At 36.1% G+C, this 12,585-nt stretch overlaps 1 protein-coding gene across 1 annotated transcript; it reads right to left on the reverse strand.

Moving 5' to 3' along the window:
- Window positions 1-500: 500 nt before the first annotated feature.
- On the reverse strand, window positions 501-12,326 carry LOC102628356 (uncharacterized). Its single transcript, XM_006484708.4, has 8 exons — window positions 12,159-12,326; window positions 8,601-8,707; window positions 8,061-8,308; window positions 6,331-6,486; window positions 6,045-6,201; window positions 4,626-4,765; window positions 4,507-4,542; window positions 501-1,903 (listed from the first exon to the last, which is right to left on the reverse strand). Exons 2-8 carry the CDS (start codon window positions 8,677-8,679, stop codon window positions 1,037-1,039), a joined length of 1,683 nt encoding a protein of 560 aa, XP_006484771.1. The 5' UTR covers window positions 8,680-8,707; window positions 12,159-12,326; the 3' UTR covers window positions 501-1,036.
- Between the last annotated feature and the right edge of the window lie 259 nt (window positions 12,327-12,585).

Consider the following 12,585-nt stretch of genomic DNA (forward strand, 5'->3'; position numbering starts at 1 on the left):
TCTAAAGTAGACCTAATAGATCTCTAACCATGTTGCGCCGTAATTAACTTGATCTAGAATAATTCAAGCAGATCAATAAATTTTTAATTGTAATTTACAAATTACTGAATCGTGGTGGGGGGGGACATAAAAATGTGTTTGATGGATAGGACAGTAATAAATTGTAGAAAATTTATAAATTTAAATTCAATATTAAGTTGACCTGTGCTCAAATCCACGTTGTACTGTAATTAACTTGCTCTAGAATAATTCAAGTTTTCAATAAATTTTAATTTGCATATTAATGAATCATAAAGAAAAACGAAAGACGTTCTTAACGGATAGCAAACTAATAAATTGTAAAAAAAATTATAGATTTATATCCAATATGACGCTGACCATCCTCAACTCTTTATAATTTTCTACTAATTTCACGTTCTCATTCAATAATGACTAATTGTATACTTCAAAAAATTGATAAAAAAAACCAAAATCTCAGATTTACATAAAAATCAGTTCACTTTTTATAACACCAAATGATGCATGGCATATACTTACAAGACCAACTTCTAACGACGTGGAACACCTTGAATTTCGGCAGCAGTTACACCGGCTGCTGTTACGACTAGATGCATGCGTCGTTTTACGGAGCAATGTACGGGGTAACTTAAGCCAGTTAAAAAGTTTAGATCACAGAGGAAATCCAAGATAATGCACAGAGATACATTGTAGCATGCCAACATGGTACGTCGTTACAGCTACCAAGCTGTGATAACTTCATATTGTTGTGGGGGGGGTGGGGGGGGGGGGGGGGGGGGGGGGGGGGGGAGGGTGTGAAGGGGAGGGGAGAGAGTCCTAAGGTGGTGTGTGTCTGTGACAGGACAGGACTAACATAAATTCTATCTAAATTTCTATTAATTTACATAATAGCACAGTTCATCGAAGACCTTGTTGCCTTTATGATTTCAAAACAAACTCAAAAGAGTTTGGGGGCATGTTTTGCTGATTGCTCTGACCGAAATATCTAATAGTCGACAGCTTTCTTGTCCACGGGTGCTTACTGCCGAGGTACAGGGGACGTTGAAGGCTGGCTTTGCCCGTAGAAACCAATGCCTGGTGGCCGGTAATATCCTCCTGTTGCTGCCGGCTGCTGCTGTTGCAGTTGCTGTGGCTGAGGCTGTTGTAATGACTGAGAGGGTCTTGCTAAACCCATTGCCATATGGGGAGGCAGAGGCGGTGGCGGTGGCAGTGTATTTGCTCCAAACCCATATGGCATAACCCCAACCATCATACCAGTAGACTGAACATACTGACTCGAAGGTGGAGTAGCTGGTGAGAGTGGTGGAGGAGGTGGTGGAGCTGGAGCGAATTGAGATTGGATCTGGCTCACTTGGGACATGGGTTGCATACTCGTAGATTGTACAACTGGCATATTGGTTACTTGTTGCTGTTGTAAGGGGCTAAAATAGGTTGTATTGGCCACATCAGAAGTGCTGACATCAGAAGCGGTCGTTGATTTCTCAAGTTTGGGCCGTTTTTCCGGAGGGAATATGGACAACCCTGCCGTAAATCCACCAGAGTTTAAGCTACCATTCTTGGCAGCTTCTTCTGCAACGAGAGATGACAGAACAGAGGTAAGCATTTGAGCAGAGGATGTAGAGGCAGCAAGTTTAGCTGCGACAGCAGCTGCTGCTGCTTTCTTGTTCTCTTCCTCTGTAGTTTTCAGTGGGGCAAATGAAATCACTGGTTGGTTAACAGAAGGTTGAGGTGGAATGCTTGTTGGCGGAACTGATGGAAGGATAGGTTCTGCCCCTCTTGTGGCCTCCATTCCCTGGGCAATGCTGGTTGATGGAAGACCTGGAACAAGGGGGTTTGTCAGCCTTTTCCTCGTGGCACTAGCTCGCTCAATTTGGCCTCGGGCAACCTACAATATAGTCAATCATTACAGTTTCATCCCAACAAAGTAGCCACCAAATCAAATTATTTCATAGTAATTATATAGCACAAATACATAGACACTATCCCAAATAGAATGTAAAGGATAGAATTGCATTAAACGGCAAAAATAAAGAATTCCATGATCCAAAACATTATACTTGTAAAGCCCTGAGCCAGAGGCAAAGCCTATGTGCATAGTCTCTGTGCACTAGTTCAGAGAAACATTTTCTGTTATTATTCTTTTCTCCAACTCTCTAGCAAATTTTCAAAGAGCAGAAAAAAATCTCAAGAGCTAATTTCATATGTGCAAACAGAATAGAATGTCTTTGACCACCCACCTCAGATAGATATAAGAGTTCACACTTGCATAGCCTCGAAGAATTACTTTTCATATTAGGTATAGAAAATAAACTACTTAAACTGAGAAAAGGAAAATATTGGATGAAAACCAATTGCTCAAGCTTTCCCAGAATAAACTCACAAATGAAATCCGTCTCAGACTGCATCAAACAGGCATCAGATAGATTCATGTCTCGAGAAAAAACAATACCCCAGTTAGAAAATTTCTCCAAAGTGTCGTAACTCGAAAGAACAGATTACAACCAGAAGTACATATCTGACCTAACAAACACTGGATTGCCTCTCCATCAGAAGACAAGTTGACGCCCAGACATCAGCAGCAATTCACATTAAGAAATAGTTGATAAGCTGCAATCCGGCCTAAAGCCGAAGACATAAGGTAAAACCTCAGTAAGAGAAAAACTTCTCGCAAGGTTTAAAGTTACCATTTCATAAGAGAATTGATGTATTTCTGTAGAATGCCAATGGAGCACCCAAATAGACGGAGAATACGAAGGAGAGATCCAACTCAAACAGAAGAGAAACTACAACTATGAAACGTCAATCAAATGTAAAAACAAAAGTGAGAGCAGGTGGTAAAGTTGCCCATTCATGCAAACAAACATCTGATACTGCATCTAAGAGCTGCAATGCGTTCTCATAACTCATTTTCCAGCTACTCTACACCATCCACTTGTCGAAAAGAAGCTCAAAGCACTAGTAGAGCATAGGTATGGTAGAAATCCCTACATGCACCGGGGGGGGGGGGGTCCCTGGAGGATTTTACCCATTCGGGAAGGATACAAGGACAATTTTACCCAATTTCTTATTTGGAAAAAGGACAGGAATGATTTTTTTACTCAATTTCTTACTCGGGGAAGGGATAGGGATGAGGTGGAATCCCCATCCCCTCCCCATCTTCCCATTTCTCCATTTTAATTTTGAATTTTATTTTTATTTTTCTAGAATTATTAGTGAATAAATAATAAAATTTAAATTGTGAAATATTAAATATTGGTGTAAATAACAAATATCAAAATATTTATACAAATAATATAAATATTACTTAATATAAAGAATTTAAGATAATTTAAACTTAACCACAGCACAAAGCCCACAATTTATAAATCAAACTCTTAAGACATAGTCTCACAGTCTCACTTATCCTTTCCACATTATTTGTGTCGTAGTCAGCACCCAGCTCATCCTCATCTCATCATAACCCAGTAGCATGTCAAGTTGTCGACAACCGAGCAGCCCAGCTCATCGCAACGTCAATCTTGCTTGCGACGTTCATCGCGCTATATTCATTGGCCTAGAGGTATCATTGCTCATGGACAATACTCATGCCAATATTGTATAAAAATCATATTATTTGAATTTTGTTTTGAAAATCATTATTTGAATATTATGTATACCAAAAGTTTGATGGAGTAAAATGAAATAAGACCCATTCATGATTATTCTCATTTTATTATATATATATATATATATTTAGATTAATATGATTAAATTAAGTTCAGGAATTAAAAAATATACCGGTTATTCAGGGATCGGAGACCCTCAAGAATCCCTGTTATTATTTCGGGAGGGGAAGGGGATCCCCTTACGCAATTCTAATGTAGACAAGGACATATGTAGGTCATCGGAGATGGGTATAGGGATGCCCGTCCAGTCCCCTCTACTCCCCTGCCCATTGCTTCCCTAGTGCAGCAACCGATATACTAAGTGAAGTACTTTCAACCAATTACAATTCGTTTGCAGCATTTGTTATTTGAATAAAGGTTTTGTTTCTTATAATTGCTCTGGTTTTGAAATACAAGTGATCCACCTATCCCAGGAAAGGCTCTCTTGTCATATGTTTTGCATGCTTACCGCCACACCCCAACAAAGGCTTTAACAAGATGCTCACACAATTGACTGCTCCAGTTAAAGCCCATTAAACCAAATGTGTGGCACTTCTTTATCCCAGAAAAAATGGAGCAAAAAAGTTTTTACAGTCCTCAGAACATATGAGAAGCTGGCCACATCCACAGATAATTCTTTTGAATGACACGATATGGTATCTCATTCTATGCAATAAACGTATCACATCAGGAGCTATTTTCTGCAAGAAACCTATTGTGTAAAATTGCTCAACCTATTAAACTGTATTTTATAAGTTAGTGCAACCACACTCTGTCTTTATCATGATTTGAAGTCACTTTAAAATCAAATACTAAACTTCTGAGAGCAAATAAAATTACTTACTTGCAACTTAGTGCGGATAAGCTCAAGCTTCGATTCCTGAAAGATTTAAACTCCATAAGGAGACAAAATTGCAAAACTTAGCGTTGGAAATACAGGCTTTAGAAAAAACAAAACAGTACTTGGTCATGAAGTGCTTCTTTAAGCTGGAAAACCAAGGCAGCCCTTGTTGTTTCAGCACTTTCCATTTGTCTGACACATTCCTGGAGGACATTTTCCTGCTCTTGCAGCTGATCCACCGATGCAGATCCATGCTGATTTCCTAATAGAAATAAGCATAAAAGCCAAGGCACAAAAATTAGAAACCATTTCATTTCCTTAAACTGCAATGTAAATATAGAGACCAAGAAAGTACTGATGCTGGGAGCCAATCAACGGGAAGTCATGAAACTAAAACGAGGTTTATAATCCCACAGTGTATCAAAACATCACGAGCCATACCCAGAAAGATGGAAACCAAGAAGTTACCAGTTTCCTAAAGTAGACCGCTTTAAACCATTGGATCTAGAGGGCGTTCAGTTTCTTACTTTCTTCTTTTTAACAATATCTGCTATATGCTGCATCAGTTCCTATATGAAACATCCAATTTTGGCCTTTCAATAATTAGCAAGCACTAATGACATTTGAGTCCAAAAGACTGGACCTTATCAGGAGCTTAAAAACCCTACTTCATGATAACATGCCTTTTCAAGGCTCCTAGCTCTCCTTTACTACAGAAGTGGGAAAAAAATGTCACAAAAGGAAGGAAAAGAAAAGTGAAAAGCTACTTCACTCTATTGGTTTAAGAAAAAAGATATATAAAGCATAAGAAACAAGGATGGTCTTTACTAACCATTAGTTCCAAAGGTGTAAACTGAAATAAAAATAACATTTATAATGGTAGACTTCCCACCATATCCATGTACAAATCTAATTAACAGATTTGTCACCTGAATCATACAACAAAACTATACATGACTGACTATTTATAATATAATATAAATAATACAGTTGTAGAGTTCTGTTAAAGTCAGTATGTTGAGGAGCAACTGATCCTAAAAGTTTAAGCTAATAGAAAAGCATCCAACAATAGCATTTAAACTTTGAAAATATTTGACCTTTTTGACTCTCCCTTTCTTCCTTTCCTTTCTTTCTCGGGAAAGAGAAAAAATAAAACAAGTTGACAACAAGTTCAAGGGCTTAGCTTACAGATGCACAGAGAAGAACTAGGTGAAAATCCAGATTTCTTCATTGGCTCTAAATGAATGAAGAAGCTTTGGGTTTAGCATCTACAGCAGTTATCGGACCCTATAATGTATTTGTTGCTTCTATTATTATATACAGAGATTCGTAACAGTTAACAATTCAATTAATCTGAACTAGCTAAAGCTAAGGTTTTGATTCATACAACAAGCTTTAGTACCCTCTAATCCAGATGCTGATTGACGATGAAGTGATTGTTTGGAGACCAGAGGTGCCTAGCTTCCTTTCAATACTATTTGAATAATCACCCATAAATTTTCATTGCAAAAAGAAAGCACGTAACGCCATAGAAAAACTACCTTGAGATGGAGTATTTTCAACATCTTCACTAACTTTCCCCACGTGATGTACAGCAGCATTACAGTTATTTAAAGCAACTTCCTCATTCGGATGTTCATCGAGTACAGATTGAAAGGCAGTGAGTATTTTTTCTGGCAGAGCCCCAACAGCCAATTTCTACAGTTAAGATGGTCAAGCAAACAACATTTACAAAAATCAGACGACATAAAAATAAAATAAGACAAAAGAGCAACTGAAAATGAAACAGATCAGAAAAAGAATATGCCAACTATGATAAATGCTTACAATTCTCACAGAATTAGCATCCCTCTTCACTATCTTGATAGGATTTGAGCTCCTTCCATTGCTCACCGGAACAGGAGGAGGATTCTTACCCAGCATTTCATCTTTAAGACCTTGCCCTCGTGAACCAAAAACTTTTCTTTCTTCCCATATGTCAACCTATCAAAAGGGGAAAAGATGTTTTCTTCAGCTTAGGAATGTAGACAGTGTGTATAATGGAAGCAACAATTCCAGCTAAAGAAAAATGGATAGTAAAACCAGTTATTCTACTTCACGTTTTCATACTGAGGCCTGGAAAATTATGTAAAGCAATTGGAAACCATAATTTAAAAAAAGAGTAGAGAACAAAGAGTTTATAGGAAAGAAGCCCAAGCAATTCTGTTTTAAGTCAAAATCAACAACATTCATGATTTTACACTACAATCATAATTGTATAGAAGAGCTTTACAAAACTATTCCTCACATTATGTTATATGCATAGCCATAAAATTGAAATTCTAGCATGAAACTACATCATCATTTTACCCCAAATGCAAGGAAAGATATTCACCTCATAACAACTAAATGCATCTGTATCATGATTGGGTAGTTATATACCCCAAATTCAGCACTTAGATACGGTTGTATGACATACAGAGCGGAGATGCCCTTCCTTCTTCAACTTTCTTGTAATTCATAGTATGAATGAGAAGGAGAGAGGAGAGAAGATAAAGACCATTTATCTATTCAGATCATTCATATGCTCTACTAAAAGAACAAAGCTAAGCCGATTTATAGTAGTTAACAGAAGCCTATTCTACTTCCAAGTAAACTAAATCCTACTCAAACAAAAACGCCAAACCAAAGATAATAACCTCAACTAAAACAATTATTGTTTCTAAATAGATAATAAGGTTTTGTTTGATATTCCCCTAACTGCCAACAGATCATTGCGCGAGTTGGTAAATCATGTGCATTATCTTGATACAGTGGTACTCCACGTGGATATTAAGCAATTCTATCTTAACAATAATATGCTAGCTAGTTAGCCGGTTTTGTAAACCTTGTAAGTGAAACAATAGTTGGTTTACAAAAAAGCTTTTTTGAAAAAAAAAGAAATGAAGAATTAGCACAGAAGAGTTTTGTGTAGCAAAATTTTAGTTGAAAGTAATGCATATGGAATTTTTTTGAAAAAAGGCATTTTGGGAACCAGAAAATTGTATGAGCAAATGAAAAAACTGACAATAATTTAACCCATGTCTACCATCCTATTCTTCTTATAAGAAACAGTCTGTATCCATATAGAAAGATTGAGAGTTGCATGTATGGCATGGAACAGATGAGGGAAAAAAAAGTCCAATTAAAACTTATGAGAAAACATGATAAACACCGACTCCATTCACAACGACAGTAATGTTCCAAGAATATCACGTCTAAATTACTTGAAAGGTACACAGAAAGACACAGACACAGACAAAGACAAAGAGAAAGACAGAACTAGTGAGGACAACATAACCTCGGCGAGAAATGGCAAGTTGCACAACTGCAAAGTCAATGATTTAAACAGAAAACAGAAAGAAGCAGACATAAACATGATGTAACGAGATCATAGGAACACCCATCCATCTATCAAATAACTTACTTTGATACACAAGTACAAGGTAAATAAATGACACTTTCTGATATGCTAGCTATAATTTAATGCTTGCTGTAAGAAAAACAACAGAGATATCTTCATATATGAGAAAACCCACCAATCTGGTCACTGCTTTCTTTCCATATTCATCACCATTGTCATAAACATGTTTGAGTGCTGCAGGAAGAACTTTCCAAAACTCATTCACAAACTCACTGCCCTTTCGCCTACTATTTTGCAAAATGTCATTAGCTAAATACAGGAAAGAAACTCGCTGCTCTTTCTGGGAAGAGTTGAATGATTTATCCCATGTTTCAACAATCTGTTTTGCCTTCTTCCGGTGAGTAATACACCATCGGGACAATGCTGAAGATGTGTTAAAGAAATTCATACCATAAGATATGAATCAATCTAAACGAAAAGAAACACTCAGATGCAGGGAGTGAAAAAATATAATCACAATTGGAAAAGGACTGTAAGATAGTTATATACTTTTTGAGAGTAATTTGTTAAAAGGTTGATGGGCTGACTGGTGATACAGCACATAATTATAGAAAATTTTAGTTTGTTGTTCCTGAGCTGTCCATGCAAATCTGGTCCACTTCAGGATTTCTCTCCTTTTATATAGATACACATTATCTTTTTGGTTAAAGGATACATTCAATGCTTTGTTGCGAATTGTTAAGTTTTGACAACTTCTCAGACAATATCTGTCCGTCAAAAGCTTCGTTGCTCATCCTGCTATTCAACAAGATTCTACATATCCTGCAACAATTCGTACAAGGGGAAAAAAATATGTCAAAATAAATAATTACTAATTCTAGCTGAACATTTCACCAAGAGAAACAGAGAGAGAGAGAGAGAGAACAAAAAAGAATCATGCACAACCATCTTTTATCAAGAATCAGGCATAAGTCTACATAGGAGATGCATTTCTATATAAAGATACATCCTTTAAAAACAACTTATTGTTATTCTACACTTCACAAGACATGAGAATTTTAGAGAATCTTTCTTTCCAAGTCTCGCCAACAGGAGCATGAAATGTGCCAGACATTGGCTGTTGCCCACAAGAACCTAGCCCAAGCCCAACAATGTGCACTCAAGTTCCCGGGGAAAACCTGCACCATGCACTTCTATTTGGCATGTTGAAAGCATGGTTCACATACTTAAGTAAGCTGAAAATATATTTTTTGCTTAGGGATGCTCATAAAAACTTGATAGTTGACTTGAAAATGTATTGCTATCCTAGCTAACTATAAATGAGACCCAAAACCTACAAAACACATATGATGAAAGAAATATCAATTTTGAGGAGAAACTCTCAAAAGATACTCTGATTTTCTTCAGTCACTGATATGGCTGTGGCATCTTAGGTTGATTTTGTATAGCTGGTGAAGAGCTATCTCATTTACTATAGCTTAAAGAACTACAATGTAGGTGAATATCAGATCACTAATCTTCCAAAAAAATAAAAATAAAAAACCACACTTCCAATTGAAACATAAAAGAACTTGAAAACCTACAAAGATGCAGGAAAGGAGAGCAGAATGATAAAACCTTATTAGCTTATCCTCCTAACAGCATACTTTCTCCTCATTACCAACAGCAAAGCTCACATTACAGAGAAACATCAAACTGCTCCATAAAATATAAGCCCAAGAGCAGCGCCTGGAGCCCCTAATCACTAAATGGAATCCCAACCATTCATTTGGAGACCACAGTTGCTCCGAACTGATGAATGCCAAAATAATGTCTCTCTCGAACAGGAATCTTCACTACCATCAACCTGACAATAACCTAGTTTTTCTTCACCACATTGCCCACTCCCAAACCACCCTTACAATGCGATTGAGTCGCATGATTCCACCTCTTATTTTCTCTTCTCCAACTCCCATCTAGTAAGAACTCAAACGCTTGTTCCCCAATCTTTTAGCAACCTTATGCAAAATTCGACGAGGTTATAACAAGTACCAAGATGCAACAACACAAATTAAATCAAACAAACTCTTCCTCCTTTAAATAAAGAAAAGCCTTCTTCCTATCCTCCAATCTTTTATCCAATTTCTCTGCAACTAGATCCCAAATTGGATGAGTTTCTCAGATTTTCACGTAAAGGCGTACCAAAATATTTCATGCCCCAGCAGCTCACTCCATAACCATTTTTATTTGCTAAGAGGTCTAGCTTACCATCTTCAGCATTGATTTCCACATTTATGCTTTTAAAAATGTTAAGTTCAAGCCCTAAAATATCACATAAGTTTCTACAACTGTGGCAATTGGTTGATGGACCTGGGTATCAGCTACTCTTTAATTAAAAAGAAAAAAGAAAATAGATAAAACATATGTTTGAACACAACCATTCTTTTTTCCCCCCTCTAGTGCTATAAACTGTCATTGACTACCAATTTTACAATTTTAAAAGGTACGCTCTTGAAATGCTGTGCAAAAACCAAAGCCAAGTCTTGGCATCAAGAATACCTACACATATACATCCACGGATATAATAAAACCAATGATTATATGCAATATTATCCAGACATCAAATGAAAAAACAAATTAACAGTACAAGAATTTCTTTATGTGAAGATAATAAGTATACGTTAAGGGCTGATATAGATCATCACATAGTTATAAGATCCATACCAAACTTATTGCTAAAATTCAACAGAACAAAAGTATAAATGTAGGTTCTATTATTACAACTACATCTTTCTACATTTGAAAAGACATATAAATGTAGAAAGAGAAAAGCATAATTTGATCCTTCTTGGCTTGTTTTCCCTTACTACTCAGAGAAGGGAGAAATTCAAATTAAGAGAGAAAGAGAGAGTAAGGGGTGGGGGAAGAAAAGTAAGAGAAAGACTGGAACAAAATGCACCTCAAAAACAATAAAGATCATCAAGGAAAAATTAGAAAGATAGATAAAAATCTACAAACTGCAATGAGATACTTCCATAAAACTTTATATAAATTGTGGAAACCAAACATGAAAAATCAAAATGAGCTTAGTGATTCAGCACAGAAGATCTAAGTTGTCCTCAACTCTTCGACATCCTAGCATATAAATGCCTAGAAAAGGGTTGAACTAATAGGAACTTTCAAGGGGAAAGCTTCAGCATATTAAAAATGAGATGTTGACAAATTATAGTGACTAACGAAAAAGGTGTTTGAGAAAGGTCACTTTTCAACAAATTCATAATGAAATAATTTTAAAGTTCATAATTTGAAATGAGAAGGGCCAAGATGGAGTCCTTACAAGAGAGATATAGGTGCTTCAAAGTGCCATATGCGTACAAGATTCCCAAATAGACGACTTATTTATATACTTTGAGACACATCTTTCTACAAGTTTTGGAAAGAGCAACTGAAGGGATAGAGATTTGCACATCATCACTAACTAGTTAGGGTCTATTAGATGCAATGGTTTGTATCACTGTACTCCAACTTCAGACAAGTACAAAGAATACAAGAAGAAATCACATTTTGAACGTTAGAAAGCAGAAAAATTGTGTACTTACATGCCAAATAGATTATGCAGCAGTGAGTTCCAATCTCAGACAATACCAAAATACCCAACTCTAAGACCACTTTGTGGACAAAACCCACAAGAAGATATAATAATTCAGTCACAAACCACCTCAATCTCCAATAGGATAAAACCCATAAAACCTACACCTCCTTTGTTTATTTATAAAGTAAAAGATCTTACAACAATCTATCAGGCATCAATAACAACAGTTGAACAAGCTGCCCACAAAAACCATCTTGATCTGAAAATAAATGGTGTCCCGCTGAACACCACTGTCCATCAAATACAAAGCTGCTTGCAAAAGGATGAGAGATTTATAACATTAACCCAGTATCAGCTACATTTGTGAAGAAAAAAATTACTCTCTTGAAATCCAATTGTCATTCATGCAGAAGAGAAAAGATCATTCACTCTATGTCTCCTATAAATTAACAAGTTAACTTCAAACCCGTTAACTTCAAACCCAACAAAACTTTTAATAACTTTTAAATTTTCTTTTTCAATTTATTTTCCACTTTACACTACGATTTCTCGGATACAAAACTGGAAAACCAAAGATTCGACTAAAAAATTATAAAGAGCAAAAATGAACTGTAAAATTATCCAAAAATTCAAATTAAGAAAAGTAAAAAAAAAAATTAACAAAGTGATGGAATCCAATAAGTAAAAGATTCAGTACTGTACCTGAGACTTAGACAAAATCAAGCTCCTGAGAATTAACAGAAAAAACCCTAAATCAATTTGGGGGCTCTTCGTGATTGTATTTTGCAAGAGAGAGCGAGATGTGGGAACCTGTCGTAGAAAGAGATGGGGACCCTTTTTCTGGGATAAAATAAATCGAAGAAGGGGACGTGGTAAATTAATGAGCGTCGATTTATAATGAAGTGGGGCCTGTTGTATATATCTATAAGTACACCTGCTTAGATTTTTGTGATATGATGAAAAAGTAACCTTTTTAGTTTCGTAATTCATTTATTAAAAAAAAAAACAGTTTTACTGTGCACATTTTAAAATTAATTCCTAAGCGTTAATTGTGAATTATCTCCCATAAAATCACAATTTTCAAAATATTTTTTAAATTATTATAAATTTTAATTTAAAAATAGGGTAT

This window comes from Citrus sinensis, chromosome 4, assembly GCF_022201045.2.
Source record: "Citrus sinensis cultivar Valencia sweet orange chromosome 4, DVS_A1.0, whole genome shotgun sequence".
NCBI classification, from domain to species: Eukaryota; Viridiplantae; Streptophyta; class Magnoliopsida; order Sapindales; family Rutaceae; genus Citrus; species Citrus sinensis.